At 39.7% G+C, this 21,629-nt stretch overlaps 1 protein-coding gene across 1 annotated transcript in view; it reads left to right on the top strand.

Annotated features, from left to right (window-relative positions):
- Positions 1-17,674, top strand: part of CMTM4 (CKLF-like MARVEL transmembrane domain containing 4) — a 40,972-nt gene extending 23,298 nt beyond the window's left edge. Inside the window, exons 4-6 of the mRNA XM_009881395.1 lie at positions 4,996-5,172; positions 16,119-16,217; positions 17,110-17,674. Of these exons, the coding sequence (XP_009879697.1) occupies positions 4,996-5,172; positions 16,119-16,217; positions 17,110-17,283 (450 nt within the window). The 3' untranslated portion in view covers positions 17,284-17,674. The remainder of the gene's footprint in view (positions 1-4,995; positions 5,173-16,118; positions 16,218-17,109) is intronic.
- The last annotated feature ends 3,955 nt before the right edge of the window (positions 17,675-21,629 follow it).

The raw sequence follows: 21,629 nt of genomic DNA, 5'->3' as shown, positions 1-21,629 counted from the left end.
CAGACGAATGGCAGCGTGCGTTTGGTTGGCTGAGACCTGTGCTCTGATATGTTGCTGGGGTTTGGGGTTTTTTATCTAGTCCTGTAACTGCAGTGGTGGGAAGCAGAGTCAGGCCTAGGTACATCCCATCTCCTGGGTTTCCAAGGTGGCGTTGGTGACTTCTGTTACAAAGCAAGAGCAAAGCTTTAGCAGCTGGGAGTGAGGGTTTTTCTCTGCTGCAGCTTTGTGCCGCAGTCCCTCACCTGGGGCAGCGAGTCCCTGCACCCTCAGATGGTATCTGGATGGAGCCTGGAGGCTTCTCGGGGGGGGGCAGAGGGGTCTTTGTCCTTCCTCCCTCTTCCCAGGAGAGCGCGTATTGCTGACACAGTAAGGCAAGGCAGCAGTTTTATCTTGGATGTGTGGTGCGGCAGAGGGAGGAGCATCAGAAGCTCTGGAGAAGGGACTGTTGAGGTCTTTGAGCCTTGGTGGGCTGTGAGCGGCATGTAGATTAGCTAGAGCAGGAGGCAGTGATGGTGGCAGGAGATAAACGTGAGTTAGAAAAGATGTTTTCGTTATAGTTACAGAGCTCTGTGAGAGAACTGGGAGAAAATGATTAGTGCTAAACCTGCACTGAAGTCCCTCAGAAAATAAGCTGGGGTGGCTGAGACTGGCTCTTGGTCTGCCCGCAGCTTGTGGTGGGACGCTCTGGGGGCACGCTTATGTTCGTGTCACTCTGCTTTATGGCCATGTCAACCAACTGGGCGGCAAAATTGTATTAATTCACTACCTGTCTCATAAATTATGTATTTCATACATTTAAAACTGCAGAGAAGGAAGCATTTTTCTTACAATGTTAACACATCCTTTTTTTTTAAAAAATGAACCTTATCACAGGATGAGCCATGGCCTTTGGCAAGCTGCTTTGGCTTATCTTGCGGCATTTACACAACACGTAAGTAATGTAGCTGTCTAAGTCATCGAATCACAGAATGGTTTAGGTTGGAAGGGACCTTGAAGATCATCTAGTTCCACCCCCCTGCCCTGGGCAGGGCCACCTCCCACCAGCCCAGGTTGCTCCAAGCCCCGTCCAACCTGGCCTTGAACACCTCCAGGGATGGGGCAGCCACAGCTTCTCGGGGCAACCTGCCCCAGGGGATCACCGCCCGCACAGGAAAGAATTTCTTCCTCATATCTCATCTAAATCTCCCCTCTTCCAGTTTGAAGCCATTCCCCCTCGCCCTATCCCTCCATGCCCTTGTAAAAAGTCCCCCCCAGCTCTCCTGGAGCCCCTTTAGGCACTGGAAGGGGCTCTGAGGTCTCCCCTTTTTTGCCTTCTCTTCTCCAGGCTGAACCCCCCCAACTCTCCCAGCCTGTCCTCCCAGCAGAGGGGCTCCAGCCCTCCCAGCATCTTTGTGGCCCTCCTCTGGCCCCACTCCAACAGATCCATGTCTTTCCTACGTCATTGATTTGGTTCTGTAATGTGTTTCCCTTTCATTTCATGTGTTCAGAGTAGTTCGCCTTTTTTATTAGAAAGAAAATTAGGTTCTCTCTGAGCAGACTGGCCAGTGAAAGCAGCACTAGTGTGTTTTTATAGAAGATTCACATCACTTGTAGCTAATTGGAAAGATGCTTCTGGCAAGTTTGTAAATGTGTAGGAGGACAAGATTACTCTGATGTTTCAAAGAGAAAATATTTCTTATTAAAGACTGAGATTTTTATTGTGTTTATGAAACGGGAAGTTTCTGTGGGAGGATAGCTTTTTCTGATGTGGTGATTAATTTGGGTTTTAGTTTTTGTCATAGCATTCATTGTGAGACAATGGGCAGTTAACAGGAAGGTATTATCTGTAGCACTGGTAGGATGGATAATCTTTGAGAAGGATTAAATACATTTTTATCACAAGAAAAACAGTAACATATTTCGTTGGAATCTTACTTGAAGTACAAAAGCGTTACAAATAAATCGTGTGCTTGGGAATGCTCTCCTTTCCCTGCCCCTCAACCAACATTCAGGTTGTCCTGAATCAGGTGTCCCAATCTGCTCTGTGATGATAATCCGCCTGTTCATAGTCAGTTACTGAGCATGTTTCCGAAACACAGCCTCAGCCTTGAGGCCACAATCTCCATCATAAACTGAAGGAACTGAGGTTTCTTCCCACCGTTTCTGATAAACATATCAGTAGAGTTGGGCTGCCGCAACCCAAACCGCCGTACGCGAGTGCTGCTGCATGTTCCTGAGACGGATGGCACAGCTTCATCTCTGCTTGCATTTGAGATTAGCTTAATTAACTTAGGTTAAGTCAAACCTAAGTGTACACAACTAACAATTTTTTTTTCTTATAAGGGTGTGTTGCATGTAAATGTGCTATAATTTCTTCAGGGATAAAATGAAATCTTAAGGTAGAGTTGCTCTGAAGTTTATTAATTATTAATTCAGAGCATGGAATGTGATGATCAGAGTTCATTGCTTCAAGTGCCTCGTCAGTACATAATTTATTTCCAAAGCTGTATGCAAGAAACTCTTTCACCTTTTTTGAGCTCTGCCTGCTCAGATACCCTAGCTGAGGGTACGCTAGCCTTGAAGCAGCAGTGCTCTCTGCTATGGAGAAGAGCCAGCGTGTGATTTTTATCAGCAGCCCAACAGAGACTCCATACGCCAAGTAGCAGTTGCCCAGCGGAACGATTGGCGTGCCTGAGTTTTTTGGCTCCTTCAGCCTAATGTTGGTGGCACAATTCAGAGCTGTTCATGTTTTTAGAAAATGAAACTAATGTTGTTTGGGCTTGTACTACAATATTTCTAGACAATATTGCAAAACCATTTCTTTTAAAAGAATAAAAATTTTAAAACTGTTGTAATATATCAAAAATAGTGGCAAGAATAATGGAGGCTTTGCTATATTGGAACATCTAAAAGTTAAAGTTTTGCCAGGTAATGTTTAGTGTTGATACTGGTCCTGCTTGAAGCAACTAAGACTCTTTTTAGATCTTTACTTTTTTTTTTTTCTCAATTGTATTCAGTGTCATCTTCAGTTATGAGGCTTGTCTTCACAGCAAAGGTGCACTTCATTGCATGGTGGTACTGTAAAACGAAGCTGTGTTCTGGACAGTATTTTTTTTGTGTGTGTGTCATAGCTGAAATTACAGCTTGACTTTGATTCTGGCTTTCTGAATGTTCTGTTTCATTGCATAGTCTTTCTTACTTTTTTTCCAAAGCTATTCAGTGTCAAAGATAAAATCTGAAGTTCAATGTTTAGTCAGTGGGTATCCATTCAGAATTTGTTTGATGTCAACTGGCCTGCTCTGTTAGCTGGCAAAAATGAGTACAGCATGCACTCTTTTAAAAAGAGTGTGCTAAGTCAACAGTGAGAGACTTTCTACACAAGTGTGAGTTTTTTGATTATAGCTGTGTTGCTTTGTTTTAATCCACTTTTAAACTTAAATTAGCTACTGTATTTTGAAGTATGGGGCAAACAAAGCATGTGGGTTATTGTCCTTTACTTAGAATTACTGCTGATGTTAGTGACAAAAATGGTAACTTCTTTCAAAATCCTTTTCTTCATTTTGCTAGTTTTGCTGTAGAATGCAAAGACAGATTAATGGATGAAGCATAAAAAGTGCTGGAAGAAGGTTTATCTGCAAAACATTATTGAAGTTGGCAAAGAAGGGTTTAGCGGAAAGTGATTTGTATTGTGGCTTCTCTCAATCTTTTAAACTTAGGTTGTGTTTGTGCAAAATCTTCAAATGATGGAATAGTTAGCTCTGAGGAGGCTATCTCCCCGAGTTACTCATCCTCAAATTGAAGTGACTTACTATGGTCTCATTAGAATTTTGAAAGTTAATTCCTTCTGAAAAATGTAAGTGGGTGGTGGTGGTGGGGGTTGTTGTCTTGAAAACCAAAGCAAAACACTCTTAAGGCCTTCCTTGCTTGCCATGGAAAATTAAACAACAACAAAAAAAACCCCAAATCCCAAACAAACAAACAAAAAACAAACAAAACCCCCAAAAACCCCAACAAAACAAAACTGTCCATGTGACTGTTTTTCTTCTACTGGTTATATTTAAAAGAGGAATCAGTTTGAAACAGAAGACTTAAGTTGCATACTCTGTGGTAGCTACTCAGTGGTATGTAATGGTATCTAAGTGGTAGCTATCAGTGGTAGCTAATATGGATGTACGAGTTTTATATATTTTATTTTTGCCATTGGGCAGATGTTTTTAAGTATAACGAGTTTCACTGCTTTATCCTAAATAGTAAATTAAACTCTCATCTTAGGAAAGTCTGCATTTGTGTTAACTCTTCCAAGATACCTTCTGAAATCAGTGTGACTAACCACCATCCCAGTTAGATGTATGTGTTCGCAGCATCAGGAGTTTCTTCTTCATCTATTAGCTGCTTGTTTTTATTGTCTTACTAGTAAGGGAATGATAAAATATGGTTTTATATGAAATACAGCATGTTGATGATAAAAAACATGACAAAGGCAGGCATTTTTGGAGGCTGGTCAAGATCCTGGATCTATTCTATTTTGAATTGATTTAGATCTCAAGTTGGTAGTGAATTTTAAATAACAGCTTTATTGAAATGTCTTTCACAATTACACTACATTAATACTACATAATTGAGCTTGAGGTTGGCCCAGTAGACAAATGCATTCCATCTTCAAGTTTTGGAATAGCATATCATGAGTGAAAAGTGAAATAAAATGCTTGAGGTGCCGTTTGCATATTAAGTCGGTGGCCTGAAGGGGTTTCGTGCCTTTTGGGTGTCTCAGTCATTTTCATGTTAGACTCCTTGTAATTTTGCTAAAATATACTTTGTTGAACAGGAGATATCCAGAAAGTCTTGCATTAATTTGCCTTTGTTTTTGCTCTTTAGACAGTGCCCTGTTATAAACTAAAATCTCACATTCCTGAGTGTAAACTGATCATGTTCCCAATGGAAATTTCAGAAATACTTGTGGCTATTTTCAAAATGTGGAAATCTATTTATATTTTTTCCACTTGTTTTTCTTCCTAGGTTTTGGCACTGATTGCGTTCATCTGCATAGAGACCATCATGGAATGCTCCCCTTGCGAAGGCCTTTATTTCTTTGAGTTTGTGAGCTGTAGTGCATTGGTGGTTACTGGAGTTCTGTTGCTTATGTTCAGTCTAAATCTTCACACGAGAATACCGCAGATCAACTGGAATCTTACTGTAAGTTCATACAAATCCTCACTCTGTTAAAAATAGCTGCAAATCTGTTTTTAAGTTTGATCTTTAAACTTTACTTTCTACTGTTGTTTAAGATTGTGTATGAGTGGTCTTTATGCTGAGTAAAGTATACATTAGATTTATTTTGAATACTAACAGCAGAATAAGCTTTGAAATGTAGCAAGATTAAACTACGTTAAATAGAACAAAAATTGTCTTCTGGTAGATTTCCTTTGGAAGGAAAAAATTCCTGCTAATGCCAGCAATTACTGTTTGTGGATGAAGTGGATAAAAATGCAGCCTGTAGTTATTTAACTTTGACAGATGCTGTATTTACAGTAGCTCGTTGTTCTCTCTTTAGCTGTTTTTTATATTAGGACAGCCGTGCTGCATATATTTTCTTACACAGGTTAATACAGTCATCATGTAGTAATGCAAAAAATTATGTCCTTTCTGTGAAAATCAGGTGTACTGAATTGCTTGCACACATAACTATTAAACATTGACTGGCAATGCTTAATGTGTTCTCGAATATGAGTTTTAGGAAGAGAACTGCTGGCTGTGCACATTCCTTTTGTACAAGTCTCCATTTCCATGCTGTATTATGAGTTAAAATTTCAGATTGGGTTGCATAAACACAGGTCGCAAAATCAACGTGTAAGTCACTCTAGCAAAAGACCTGTCAGCTTCAAGGACAGTATTTATATCAACTTCTTTGGGCAGTACAGATACGTATGTGCCTATGTTCTGTTTTATTCCATAACAGGAAGTTTGTAAGTACTGTTGGAGACCAGCCCCAGAGGTTTCTGTGTGATTTTGTTTGGTTTTAATGTAATTTGTTAATGTTGCAATTTGCAGTAACTTTATAAGCCTAAATGACTTGTCTAAAATGAGACTGCAATGTGGAATTAGAAGATCCTTTGTACCCTGGGGATGCTTGATCTATTGAGGACCTTCTACTAAGAGTGATAGGATATCTGGCGGATAGATTAGAGGGACTGAGAACTGTGACTGGTAACTGTAGGTGGGGGAGATCCAGATGGCTTGCAAAACGAAACCAGTGGAACCACTGGAATGTTACTGGGTTGTGATGCCTTTGCTCCTTGTGTCTCCATTCTGCCAATACTGTCACCACGTATCTTCGTGGTAAGCTGAGAAGCAGCAGCTGCAGAGAGAGGGTAGTCTCTGTTCTGTTGCCACCTTGGTTGTTCAGTGAGCATCACAACAGCCTGACGGCTGATAACAGCAGTCGAAGACCATCTTTTTATACCACACAGTTCTGAACACGCTAGTGGGACGTGCAAGAGCATGATGACAAGTGCTTACACAGTGCATCAGTGTCATACAATACACGATGGTTTTGCTGGTGTGATGCGAGTGGTTTCACAGTGAATACTAGATCCAGCTTATGTTCAAAGTGAGCTTGACCAGGACATTTTATCAAGAGACTGCAGAGCGGTATGCATGCTGTCTGTGACTGAGCTGGAGTTAGAGCTCCGGAAGAGTCAGTTTAATGACTTCCATACCTGCACTTCTGCTTTTCTCTACCTTTTGTTCTGTTGTTGAGCCCTGTGGCACTCTTTTACTGCCCACCAGAACACTTTGACAATGTGCTGAACATATATAAGTACAGAAGCCTAAATGCAGCTCTCTGCCTTCTTCCCCACCCCCCTCCTCCCCCATAATGCAGTAGATGTCATTGTGTAACTGGGAGGTCCTTTCAACCACTCTTGACTTCTTACAGTAGTCGAGTGGCAAGAACTGTTGCTTTGACTGAGCGCAGCGTTACTTGTGTCTGCGTAGCACTCTGTTAGAGATCTTCAGAGAAAAGAGGGCTTAAAAATCCAACCAGTTGTGGGTGGGTGTGGGTGTTCAGGTTTTTTTGTTGTTTGTTTGTTTTAAGAAGTTGAGTATTTTAGTGTTAAGGGCAATGGTCACACTCTGAACCCCGTACCTAAACAGCATGGAGCAATGTGACATGGTAGGAGTTCAGCCTGAAGGGTAAATGGAATACACTGCAAATGCTTTTGCTTTGGTTCATATTGCCAGCTCAACAGAGGTAGAAGTGAATTGCCATGATCTCACCGGTCTCATTCTTTTAGTTATGTACTGAAGATGAAATGCTTCTTCTATCATTACACCAAAGATCTCTAACAGAAGTGAGAACTGGAAGCTTCTGACTTCCATTAACCATCCGTCCTCCTGTTATTGCTTCATGATTTGACAATTGTCAGTCTGACAGGACTGTCACTCTGAGAGGAGTGTGGGATTATCTTCATTGTTCAGGTAGCTGTAGTCTGATGTTGCATGTACAGAGTGGGAGATCAAAGGCTGCTGATAAAACACCTATGGGAGATTACTTTGGCAAAGTTAGTAGGAAATTTAAGGATGTAGAGTTGCGGCAGGATGGTTTTTTGGCTTATTTTGGCATTTTATTCTTTACTATTTAGATATATATTCATCCATTATTTGCCTCTTCCAATATTTAGTACTGTCCTGTGTTTTGATGGTTATTCTGATAATTTTGTGATCTCTGTATATGACACAGTTATCACAGGAGTTGCTTTCTGAACAGCACACTTTCACACTCCTGAATGTTTTAGTTGGAAGTCACTCCTGCTTTTGTACAAATTCATTAATATACATGCTTCAAAACCATATATATGACTTTATAATGACTGTTTCCCTTGTGAAAAGTCTCAGATTTTGCTTTTAGAAGCTATGTGAGAAGAGGCTGTTACAGTGCTTGAAAGAATTTCGGTCTTAAATTTAGGAAGATGTTTTTCTTCAAACACAGTACTCACACAAATTTCTGAGGAAAACCATTTGCTTTCACATGATTCTACATATTAGAAAGTACCAGGCCATCAACTGCTATTGTCCAGCACAGGATTGCTTCCTTTAGTACTTTATTAAAATTAGACTTCTTTCCAATGCGCTGTGGTTGTCGTCTGATGTCCACAATCCCTGGCTGGAATGAAAATGCGGATCAGTATAAACTAGCATCTAACAGATAGGCAAATATTTTTTAATATATATTTTTAGTCATTTGGGGAGAAGAGCTTTGTTTTGATCCTCATTAGAGGCTTGCCAACCGTTTCTTCATTTCCCTGAGGTAAATGTGAAAGAAACATGGAGATGGTGAGGCCAGAAAAGCACCTTGCTTGGGTGTGTTGGAAAGAGGCAGGTCTGTTACAGTGAGATGAAAGAACAGTCACTTGTCTGTGTTGTGCGGCGCTATCAGTATTATGCAAAAATGCAAAAGCTGGGCAACCTGTCAGTGGAAATTTCCATTTCCTTTGTGCTTCACGGCTCAAAGGGAGCCAGTTCTGCAAGGGGACTTGCAAGTGGCATAGGGGAATGAAGGGCAACACCGCAGCAGAGATTCCTGCTTAACTGATGAGCTGCTGCTTTGAAATGTTTGTTTTCAGAGTTAACTAATAACTGAATGTTTGCTATAATTTTGTGTTTGGCTAGATTATCCTTTTTTTTTTAAAAAAAAAAAATAAATTATTTGAGTCTTACGTGATCTAGAGTAAGAGCTTAAGGTCTTGCAGCCAAACCGTGTGGATGACATGGCCCTCTACAAGTAGGGACAGGGTAGGACAGTTAACAGAAGTGTTTGTAGCAACTCTGGTGTTCTGGTGAATTTGCATGTGGTTTGCCAGACTTTCTGACGGTTGCTGTCGCTGCAGAGGATCCACCGTAATGCTGCAGTACCTCTTTTTCAGGGCTGAGAACAGAGATGACTTAGGGAGGGGGAGAAGTGAGGGCAAATAGCTGAGAATACTGGAATTTGACAGTGTCTTTTGGATGAGAATTTGTATAATGAGAGAAATCTGAGTCATTACAGATGTAAATCATTGCATAATCAGCCAGTAGAGCGGACTATTTATGTCTGTGTGTAGGAAAAAAATAAATAAAATCTTCCAACAGCCTTCAAGCATTGATTTTTTTTCTTTTCTTTTTTTTTTTTTTTTAACATCCACTGGCACTCTGGTAGTATATTTTGTGTGTGTGCAGTTCTGAATAGAGTTTTTCAGCCTAGAGCAGCCTCAAAGATGAGGCCCAGAACTGAGCACAGAACAAACTAATTAGTTCTGCTGGGCTTATTAGCCCGAACTCAGTCCCAGGGAGGCACTGCTACAGAGAGGAGTCAGGTGTGTCTCTTTGAAGATGCAGATCAGTGGTTGTATTTTGTGCTGCCGCAACACTTATTTCATCATCTTTGCAGGGTTGGGGCTTTTTCAGTTGTTGCAGAGATGAAACCTTGTGTGCAAGCAACTGACACTGAAGTGGTTGGGAGAAAATTTGATGTGGTGCCAGAATGACAAACTGTCTTATCCCAACCTTGGTTCTAACGAGTGCAATTACAAAGCTGTAGTTCAAAGGCCTTCACAGGGCAATCTTGATTTTTTTTTTTAAATTTATTTATTTTTTCCCTTTCTGTTTTGAAAAAACATCTTGGTTTTCCTTGGCTTGCTTAGCTTTTGAATGAGAAATGAAGTCAGTCATCCTTTGCTTTTATGTTTACTGCTGTCAAAATAGCAATGCCTATTAAGGATACAAATGAATATTTTATAAATTTAAAAAAATGGTCAGAATTTATTTCCTCCATGTTACTGCTCTTCATGGACAGTTCTCATTTGGTGCAGCATGGTGTAAACCGTGCTGCATTCTTCTGTAAGAAATACAAATGCAAATTTTAAATATGAGAAATATTGCACGGTTTGGTAGTTACTGCTAGTAAGGTCTGTTGTTTTGTGGTGATAACTGCTGGTCCTGTCTGTGCAGGACTGCTTATTGGAAAAACACACAGGGAACGCAGCGAGGAGCAGCTAAGACAGAACTGAGAGGGAAACAGGCAGGTGATCTTCAAGAAACTGAAATGAAATGGGGATTGTAGAAGCATTCCTTCAGGAATGTGTTTTGTCATTTACAGCAGAGTCACTACATCTAACAGAGCTTGTATTCCAACTCAAGAATAGTTAGAAATAAGAATAAAACCATCTGAATCTTGGTTTTGAGACTATTTCTTCCATTTCTTCAAAATCATAGCTTGTCCCTGACCTTTCGGAGAGCTGACTAAGGTGTTTGAAAGTCACTTCTGTTCATTCAGGTGTTTTTCTACATACTTGGCTTGAGATGCTGGAAATAGAACTGATTTCTAGCGAGTGCCAGACGCCTGGGATGGGATCGAAGCACCTGAACAGCAGCACCTGGAGATGAATGCCCTTTGGGGGCTGCTGTGTGTGTGATGTGGGACCCAGGGGGATGTGAGCCCTGCGCGGGGGGCGGGCAGCACAGCCTCACGCTGCCAGATCGGCACTGAGATCTCTCTGTTTGCACAGCCTGAATCCATCCCTCTGGGTCACTAACGCATCTCTGAAACCACTGGTCACCAACTGTTTTACCAGGGGGAAGCCATGCCTGTGTAAATCTGGGAGTAGCAGAATCTAGTGTTTGAATAAAGGCTCCTGTACCTATATAAGCCTAAATAAATTAGAAAAAAAAAGACTTGGGAATTAATGCTTACGCAGATAATTCTGTGCTTTCTACCTAGGAATTATTTTTGCCTGAGAAACCATGTTCCCATTTTTAAGTGTGGTGCAAAATGTTGGTATGATCTTTAATAATATGATTATAGAGTAAAATGATGGGGGTTTGACCAGAGGTTCTTGGTTTAGAGGACTGACTGCTATATTTGTAAACTTCAAATCGATAGCTTCATATAGAAACAAAGGGAAGGGTTCCCAAACCTTGCAAGTAAAGTACTGGTTGGAGGAAAAGTTAGGGGCATTGTACAAAAAAATAAAAAAAGGCAATTTTATTTTTTTTTTAATCAAAAACCACACTTCCCCTCTCTTCCGCTGCCAACTGAAAAACAAACCACCAAAACCCAAACGGAGCTTAAAGGAAATGTTACTTTGAGCTCTCTCTTTTGTCGAAAATTACCTGGACAGCAGCAGGCTGCTAACTTCTGTCACCTTTGGTGACAAAGTCAAGCTGTTGAAATGTGCAGGCTTCTTTTCCAGATTACGTTCATTTACCTACTTTAAATTCCATCTAAATTTGGATTTCAGAAAGCGAGTGACAAAAGCAACCACCACTTTAAATGTTGTATTTTTGTTTATATAAGTTATAATTGCAATGCGGCACCGTCTCCCTTTTAAATAGTATCTGGTTGCTTGCGCAGTCTCTTACTTCACCGCGAAATACAGGATGAAAAGGCAGAGCATGTATTTTGATTGAATGTCTCTTAAAAGTTTGCATGTGTGAAGTCAGGGAGAGCGATGGGTAAAGGCTCATGGATATCTGAGCATCAGAGCCAACTCTTGGTAATGTACCAAACTGGAGGACTTAAGAACAGCTTTCAAAGCTGATCTGCTTTGCAGCTTTCAGGAGTTACTTAACAGGAGTTTTCAGGTCTGTTAATGGACCTCTCATTCATAGCACCAGTTCAGCTTCTCCATCCTCATTAGTCTGGGAACCGTAGCTGTCCAGACCCTTAACAACGCAAGACTGTAGGATGCTGTCCACATTTTTTTTTTCTAGAGTTTCCCACCTTTAGAGCAGAATCAGCAGAACAAAAGCCTCGCCCCATCTATTTTAGTATAAAATGCTGTCTTGGCATAAACCCATCTTCATCCACAAGTTAAGATGCCTCCTCTGCCTTGCGCTCCTTCTGAGTGGGACAGATAGCTGGTGAGGGCAGTAGCAAATACATGTCCTTGGATGCTCTCCTTTGGACTAGTAGGACCACTGGTGACTGAACAGAATGACTTTCGAATAACTAGCAAGTGACTGGAAGTCAATCTTTCGTTTTTAAATCATTTTGGAAAGAAGGGAAGCAGCAGCAGTCTAGAGTGGATTTGATTCAGCTCGTAGATGTTATTCTCTGTTATGGATGGCAGCTTTGTACAGTATTTTATGGCACAGCATACTGTCTCATGAGGTTGCTGTAATTTCAGCAGAAATTCTTCTATCTGTGTGATGTGGTTTTTACTTTGTCTATAAATATAATAGCAAGAACTTCAGCTACATCATGGCCAGAATTGAAACGGCTCATCTTTTTTCAATTAGTTTATTCTTTTTATTGTCACGATTATTCATTTTCTCTTACGTGGAAAAAAGCTACATTATTTTAGGGCGTGTCCTTTACTGTTTTAATTCTTACTGTAGTTCATTCTCTTTTGTTTCTCCTCTGACTTCTTCCAAGACTGTTGTATTTTTTTCTTTTCTTATTTTTCTGCTCTAAGTAGTAGGTACTAAATCTTGGATTAAAACCCTCCACCAATATTTGTGTCTGTGATGTTACCATTGTATGTCAGTGTTACTGATAAGCATCATTGCTCCTTAAGCTCCAAACAGTCTGATCTGTGGGTATGAAAGAATGTGTTATTTTTAGCTTTTTAAGAAACCAGCCTTATTGTATCTATGTGAATCAATTATTAATTGCATTAAAAAGTTTTCAGCTGAACAGGGAAAATAGAATTGCAGAAACAAATAAATTGGTTCCTCAAGAGGGAATGAAGTCTTTAGATTTGAATTGTTCGAATCTTTGCAAGGAGAAATTTGATATTCTTCATAAAAAATACAATAAAATAAAATGCCAGCGATGATGACAAAGTTTCTAATGCATCTAGATCTTTAGTTTCCTGGAAAAATAGTGACAAAGGCACCAGCATTCTAACTTCAGCAGTATCTCATATTCTGCGGTATCTCGAATGTACAAGAAGCCTTCAAGTCAATTTGTAGCGTGGAGATAGATGATAATGTCTGTCATGTTGTGGATAGGTCTGTACTTGCTTATACTATTCTCCTTTGGCAAGGTGATCAAGCTGTCAGATTCAAAAAGTCAGAGGTCAGCAAGATTAATTAATAAGCCCATCTGACCCCATAAATCATAGAGCATTATGTGTCATCCACTTAGTCTTTAAGTATGGTACAAAGGAAGTACAAAGTGTGTCTGAAAAAACATAATCTGGATTGTAAGAAATGAAAAGGTGGAATATTAAGCACATCTTTGGTTGGTTGTTCTGGTGGTTATCTCCCTTAACATTAAAACTTACTTATTCTGAATGTGACTTTTGTCTTAACTTTGCAGCTGTTAATTTTGTTACAGTATTAATTATATTGTGCTTCTCTGTGCTAATCGTTTAAAACAGCTAGTATTTTTTTATTATTTGAACACGGGAGTCTTCATGTACACAGCTCAATCATTTTAATATTCAAAGCAGTTTAGGTTCTTTGATTCATACTGTGAGAAATTTTCTCCTCCTTTCAAATAACTTCTGTGGCTCTTCTCTGTACCCTGTCCAATTTTTCAACATACTTTTAAAATGTGGATACCGGAACAGGATGCAGCATTCCAGTGTCCCTTGCAAAGGTAAGATTACCACCTTACACCTATTGTGTCCATATGTCCAAAGGAATGTATGAGTGCTTTTTCTCCCTTTTTTTCTGTCGTGGCATCACATGGTGAGATGCTTACCTACTGTGATTACTAAGTTTTTCAGAATTAGTTCTTCTAGGATTTCATCTTCATTCTATAGATCATTCCTGTAGGCGGCAAATGTACTCTGGTAGTAAAATACACAACTTAACCTTGGGTTGAACTAAATTTTAATTTTTTTTGCTTTATTTATTCAAGAGCGTAGCTGCCCTCTCCTCAGTATTTAGTTTCAGCATTCTTAGTGACATACATATGTTTACTCTAGAGACTTGATCAAAATGTTGAATACTGTTGAGTCTGGTCTCGGTTGTCACGTATAGTGAGACTTTCCCTCTAGTGGAGAAGGTTTGTGCAGATGAGAACCACAGCTCTTGTTGGCCACCCTGGAAGCACAGCTTGAGCTGCTAAACTTGGAGTTGGAGAGGAGGGTACTGGGAGAAATTGTGAAATGCCATTTATTTTCTAATATCTCTATTTCTTAATTTATCTCTGCAAGACAAGAACTGATATAATTAAAATTGCAATAACTATTTTAATAAAAATCCAGTGGTGTTTGTTGCTGTCAGTACCAGATAACGTCTATCTCTGTGAGCTTGAATGGAAACATAAAGTATCTCTGTAGTTACACACTGGCAGGTGGAAAGATGGTAGGAGTTTCTGAGACCCACAGTTTACTTTTGTTTCCTTACTATTTGGTAAGGCAGCTTGGGTCTTGCTGGGCTCATGAAATCTGAACACGTGGGTAGAAATAGCGATGAGCAATGGAATAGCCATGAGCCTCGGATTTCCTGGGAAAGTCCCCTTTAGGTGAGGATCAGGCCACAGTGCTACATCATACAGTTTATTCCCAGGTACGCTTCAGTTTGATAACTGGCTGTTGCTGAGTCAGTACCCTCAAAATAGTTTTCCCTGTGAATAACGGTGCCAGAAACTTTCAGTTTTTATAATTGCTTTCCAAAGCGTTCTCAAGTCATGGCTAGAAAAACAGATGCTTTGGGGGTGGCTGGATGACAAGGGTCTTTTGAAAATCTTTGTGCTACATAGCTGGAATATAGTCATGGGATTCATACCCAGGGAATAAGTTTAGATTTATATCTTTAGTTTTCTAAGCCTAACTTCTTACAACACTTTACAAGATGTACTTTGGGGAAAAAAGCCAATAAAAAAATAAAACGATACTTGTAGTAAGTGGAGGAGCAGTAAGAGGAAGTGAGCCTGACTTGTGTGTGAAAGAAGAGAGTCAGGTAGAACAAATTTGTCCTTGAATTCTAGTTAAAGAGTGGTGATGGGATTTTTTTTAATGGTGGGAGTTGGCATGTTCAGTGTATTTTGTTTTTCTTTTTTTTCTTTAACTCAAAACTGTAAGTGGCACAGCAAAGTAATATACTTTGTATATACCATATAATATATGGTTTTCTTTCCAGCCCTTTTGGCTACGATAGTATTCACCTCTCCCTGATCTCCTGTTCCTTCAGGATATTTGTGCTGAGCTGCCATTCCCCGATTCCTCTGCGCCTCTCCTTGCTCCCTGACTTCACCGATTCATTTGGTTATCCTGACAGTCGGTTGTTCCCTCCGTCTCTGTAGTGTATGTACAGGGCAGTGTACATACGTATCAAATGTTTTAAAAAATTGTGAAAGTTGCCCCAAGTAACATAGTGACCAGCTAGTCCCTAAGGAATCTAGCACTTTATTTCTTCTATTATTTTGAAGTCTCAACTAGAATTTTGTTTTTTAGCCTCAAGTCTGATCAGATAGTTTTGTATCGACATAATTATTCTTGTGCTAATTGCTGCCATTCAGAATTCTTACTTATGTTCCCATGATGCGTTAATGACCCTGCATGTTGCCTGTCATTTTTCTGTGCTTGGAGCAAAGCAAGGATTTTCCCTGAACATAGGTGCCCCCGGGGTGTTGCTGTGCATATGTTCTAAAATGTCTGCTTGAAAGATCAATTTTATGCAATATATACATAAAAATCTGTGTATTCTCACAATACGGGCAGTAGCATAGGACATGCAGTCTTCTACAATAGGGGCCTCCAAGAATTTGTAGTAAAATTCATGACTGTTACCTGGGCAGTGCATGGAGCACTGTTATGATGATGAAGAGGACAAGGGGTTCCTGGAGTGCTAAAGCTTGACATTTAGCTTACTTCAGCGTCAGCTGAGGTAGAACAGCTTTGCTCATTGTTTATGCTGACAGTGCTTCTCTACTAAACCCAGTAGAAATCGAGGTAGCGCGTCCAGAATCTGCACTGGTGCTTTGTGTGTACATGCTGTTTGAGCTCCGTTCACAGACTAACGCGCACACGTGCTACGTTCCCTGGGTAATAATCTTTGCCTTCTTTTGTGTAAGTGACAAACTGCACAGAAAGTGGGAAAGTATTGCTCTAGTTCTTCTTCCAAGTTCTAACCTTCGTCTGTTTCCTCACTTCTAATAAAAGCAAGCAAAGAGTCATTGTTTAGTAATGCTAATGAATTTATTTTTTTAGGATCTGGTCAACACTGGACTCAGCACTTTCTTCTTTTTCATTGCCTCTGTAGTACTTGCTGCTTTAAACCATAAAACTGGAGCAGAAATTGCTGCTGTGGTAAGAATTTGGACTTCTTTATATATTACTCTTATCTTCTATTAAAACTAAGAATAACTTTTCCCTCATGTTCATTGAGTATTCCTGTTGCCTTTGCCATCACGATTTACTTCTAATTTTACAGTTGGCTGTATGCTGATTCTGATTTAAAATTACTGACATCCTTTGAGTTCTTTGTCTTAAGGCAAGAACAAACAGAAGAATGACTTGCAGCCTTGCTTGTTTCTCTGTAGCTAGCCTAGATGATACTGCTCTGTATTGCAAGACTACAGAAAAGATAGAGCCGAAAATTCACAAGAAATTGGAGCTGCTTACACATAATTTGCTGAATTCTTGCTCACTACAGATTGTTTTTGTTCTGTGGAGTGAGTAGAACTTTACTTCAAGATTTTAAATCTAGGACAGTATGGTCAAGCAGATGAATTTAGTGCTTGAGCTGGCAATTGAAAAAAAAATCCCGGACATTGAAAATCGCACAACAGTCTGTAGAAGCATATAGGAAGAACTGCAAATGAGCTCCTTCTCCAGGCTGATGGTCTGGTCTGGTCATCTGTTCTCTTGTCGTTCATTCGCTGTTACGTGCACCCTGAGGAATGAACTGTTAGATGAAGAGCTGTATTCTTCTTTACAAGAGGTTCTTCCACTGAAGTTGCATTGCAGGATTTAATTGTCATGTTTGTAGACAGAGAACTTTCTTTTCTGGGATCATTGGTCGTAGTTGCTTTTGCAGATGCTCTAGTTCATTGAAGAAGAAAAACATCAATTTTACAGGCCATGATGAGTTGTCAGTGCAAATACAGTAGAAAACTAAGTTTCTGAGGAATTTGTTGTGAAACTGCTATTGTTCTTGTTTTCAAAAATTGTCTTTGACAATTCTTTCTACTTCTTGTAGATATTTGGTTTCTTGGCAATGGCAGTGTATGCTGTGAACACATATTTAGCTATTAAAAAGTGGCGAATGAACAGCAGACAACAAAGTAGTCGGCAGACCAGTGATTACATACGTGCTCGGACAGAATCCAGAGAAGTAGATCATCGCCCCGAGATTCAGCGTCTGGATGCATGAAAGCAACATTCAAATGGGACTGCAAAGGGAAAAGAAGAAGTGCTTAACTCCCTCATGGAATAAAGGGTTTTTTCTTTATTTAAGGAAGAAAAGGAAGATCAGATGGTGGCAAAGAATTCCCAGCCCTGCGTATGTGCAGAGATGCATTGAGTCAGAAGCTGTTGTCATGAAGGCAGTAAACATTGGTCACTCAAAAGCAAGATCCGTTTAAGACATCCACATATATATACATATATTATATATCCCATATAATATATAACATATATATGTTTTGCAGTACGTTACTGTTTTGGATTAACTGCACAGTACTTTCCTTCCCTCTCCCAGGTGCAAACTCTGAATATACGTGTTCTGCCACTGTTTCTTCGTCTGTCATAAACACTAAGACCAGCACTACATTGCTTAGTTAATATAAGAAAGAAATCCACCAGAAGTAAATTTAATACACGCGAAAAGGAAGCGAGGGGCAAATAGCAATAACTTTAGCCATGTATCCCGTCCAACAAACTCTCTGTATCCATCCTCGTGCAGCCTCGGCAGTGCAGCTCAGTTCTCATCTGCAAGATCTCCTGCAGTTTCACTGTTGGTGCACTTACATAGCTGAAATGGACATCCATTTCACAGTTTTGGGTGATGGATATAGTGTTGAGGTAGTTACCGTTTGGGTTACTCTGAAATCGCCATATTCAGTTCATACGTGGCCTTGGCCAGATCTGAACTTGTGCAAAGTTAGCAGGTTTCCTGAATGGTCACCATAATGCATGGAGTGCAAGTATGTGGTTTTCTGCTGATGTTGGGATACATTCTGGTTTTCATTCCCAAGTGGGAAAAGAAAGATGCTTGGGAGGCAGGGTGGAGAGAAGGGGGTTGAGGGCCACAGTAGAGAAAGAAGGAGTTGTCACCCAGTAGACTTGCATTGCAGTCGTGGCTTTTTTCTTTTGGTTGTTGGGGGCTTTTTGGTTTGTTGGTTTTGTTTTTTTGAAGGTTCAAACTTTCTGAGAAGCCTTGAGTAAACAAGAACTAGCAAAAAATTATGATGTGCTTATGAAGTGTTTCTAAAGTTGCAATATTGTGATTCATGTAAGATAAATATTTTCCTTTTTGGAGGGTTGTTTGTTTCTTCTAAAATTAAAACTGTTGGTAGTAGGTAAAAAGTGGGGTTTTTTTTCTTGTAATTGAGTGTTTCTGCAAATTTTTTTCTCTAATATTTCTTTGGAAAATGAGTTTAGATATTTGAAGGGTAATATGGTTGTATTGATTTGTTTAGAGATAGTTTTACCTAACTGAAGTTTTCTTACTTTAATTGTACTTCCAGTGAAAAGGCGGCTATTTTCTCTACTCAAAACTTGAATTCTGCAGTAATCAGTTAGACAATATCGTCATGTTATAAGGAAGATGTCCCTTGCTGTTTTTCTGGGTTTTTTGATGGATGTTTTTATCGGTGTAATCCATTATTTGGCACATGCATGCCTGCATGTTACATGAAAAAAATGCGTAGGGGAGATCTCTAAAGCTGAATTCCTTTCTGGTGTAAGCCGATGAAATCTTTGAAATTAGGGAGCTGTATGCCACATATGCCTGAATTTGTCTTGTCTTTGACTTGAACACTTTGTGTTGTGTTCTTATGGAGCTGCGCTCTTAAGTGGATGAATGCTGTTAACAGGAATCTTAAGAACAAACGGCAATACGTTGCAATAGGTCACTTTGAAATATGAAAACCAGGTTACTCCAAACAGAAGATCAATAGAAGTGCCTGGGCTTTTTTAATACCGGAGGGAACTGGAGTAGGGACAGCTGTGAACCTAACGCTGTGATGTTTGAATCAAGCAACGGAGAATTATTTTGATGTGTGAAAAACTGGTGAAAAACTGATGTGTCTTCATTTTCAGTTTACTGACGTCTACAGTGCATTTCACCTTAGTGGCTAAGATGGAGATTAAAATTCAGAAAGAGTTATTAATGAGATTAAAGAAAACTTGCATTTTCTTAATAAGTAATGGTTTACCAGTTACTGTAGTAACATTTTCTTGTGCTTCATTGAAAGTTAATGCCAAAGGGAACACCAGTTGAGAAAAAACAATCAAAACATGTAAGCCAACCTCTAGAGCTGGGTTTAGAACATAGACATTTTATTGAGGTGGTGTCTCACCAGCATTACTGTGCATTTCACAAGTAAATGACAGCTCCGTGTTCACTGTGGTATGAAATAGAACAGAAACAGTGAAGTTTAAATAGCGAGGTTTATTATTGCCAGTACACTTGTTATAGACCTGCTGTTTTTCAGCACTCTGCCTGTATTGGCAAAGTTTGCAAGGAGAGTTTGTAGATATTGTCAGTTATTAAAAGAGCTTTTTTAAAAGTAGCACAAGCTTATCTGGACTGGAATTGTAAACTGGCATTAAAGCAGTTTATATAAAGATTGTAAAAAAAAAAAAAAAAAACCAAAACAAAAAAACAAAACCACCCCAACCCAACCAACCAAAAAAACCCAACCACCACCAAAAAAATCCCTATACCAAAAAAAACGACGCCCCCTGCTCAAATACAGCATATTGTCCTCCAGAAGATCCATGCTTTTAGAGTGGAACCCTCACCTGAAATCAAGAAACAGAAGTTGGGTGATGCGCAGCAAAGGCTTTTCCTTGGGAGTGCACCCCGGTTGCTGGTCACCACGGGCTGACATGGTGCTGCCTCAGAGACCACCCTCTGCCTCTCCTGTACTCCCTGCGCTGATCCAGCTTTTCAGGGGTGGGGGAGCTCTCATGCCTCTGTAAGCTTACGAATTTGGTATCTTTCAAATCCTTACACCTTTCCAGCCCTAGAAAAAGGATAACTTCACTCAGCTCTTTGCGGAGTGAGATTGTGAAAAGCTTTTGTTATCTTCTAGCTGGAATGACAAATGCAGAATGATGCAGTTATACTTCTAATATGGTGTAATACTTCCTTGTGCAGTATAGAATACCTGAATGACCTGGAGTGCTTTTACGTGTGAAATAGGTTTTCTTGAGCTGAGAACAGTATGCCATTATTTATTACTTACATCATGACTTGATCTCAGCGCAGCTTTCAGGGTAGCATTCAAAGAGAATATTAATTTAAAAAATACTGTCTGATACACTTTGTACAACAGAAAAACAAGTGTAAATTTGTAATTTCCTTATTTTGGGGACCAAAGATGATTTTAGTATTGTACAGTATATACTTTCTAAAAATGTAAGTTAAGCATTTATTGCTCTACAGAGACATTATTTACTATTTGGATTATATAGAAGCGAAATAAAGTTGCTGTGAGAGACAACCAAATTTGAAACAGTAACATCGTATGATATATACATGGTTGATTCCCCACCCCACCCTCCCAACTTAATTTTACACAGTGTATTGAAGAGGTGGTAATATTTTAAGGCTTATCCAAACTGCAGTTGTAAAAAAGTTCTGAAGGAAGAAAATACGGTAGAAAGTTTAAATTTTTTTTTTTTGAGACTTGCTTAGAAAAGTGACACTAAATTGCTTCTCCCAGTTAGTCTTGCTTGTAATTGCTGAGCATATAGGGATAATTTCTTTTAGTCCTTAAGAGTGCTGTTTAGCTCCATAAAGGGACTCAAACCCCGCTGTAAATAAAACTAAATTAAAGCTAGACAGTTGAACCTTGTTGGAATGGGATGCTCGAAACTGTAATGGTTCTGATTAGTCCTTGTTTGTCAAACTAAGCCCTCGGATATGCGATCTCCGTGTATTTCTGCATGTAGGAATCACGGTAAATTTTGCAACCCGTGCATAGACATCAAAAGATTAATTAAAGCATAAGATATGATTGGAGCAACAGCATAACTGTTGTATAGTGTTGTAAGAATATATGTTTTCCTTTTAATGCTAGGGATGCTCAGTTTTGTCAGCCTTAGTTCGTTTATCAGACATTCCTGTAATGATGTGCAAACTGCTGACAAGAGAAGCGTGTCTAAAACCGTAATTAAGAACTGATTTGACAGTTTCATCGCTTCTTAGTAAAGTTGTTTCCTTCTTATTCTCCAGTTGTTCCTTTCATTTTGTATATTCATGCCTCATCTATCTTACGTTTTAATATTCAGTTTTTGTTAAGCCGCTTTCATTGCTCTGTGTAGTGTCTGCTTCAGGGTGAGGAAGGAGAGTGCTGTGTCCAGCCTCCTTTGCTGAAGCGCGGTCCTCTTCCCTTGTGGTGTTGGGGCTGGATGTGCTGGGGGAAACGTTCTTTCCCCGTGGGCTTTGGCAGCTAGCTGGGATACCGCATGTGCTTCTGTGTAAGCTTTCTGGTAGGAGCCACATGCGTAGAGGTTGAGAGCATTAGAGATTCATCTACCTCTGCCTTT

Source organism: Charadrius vociferus, unplaced genomic scaffold (assembly GCF_000708025.1).
Source record: "Charadrius vociferus isolate BGI_N301 unplaced genomic scaffold, ASM70802v2 scaffold553, whole genome shotgun sequence".
NCBI classification, from domain to species: domain Eukaryota; kingdom Metazoa; phylum Chordata; class Aves; order Charadriiformes; family Charadriidae; genus Charadrius; species Charadrius vociferus.
This window is presented reverse-complemented; position numbering and strand designations above follow the sequence as displayed.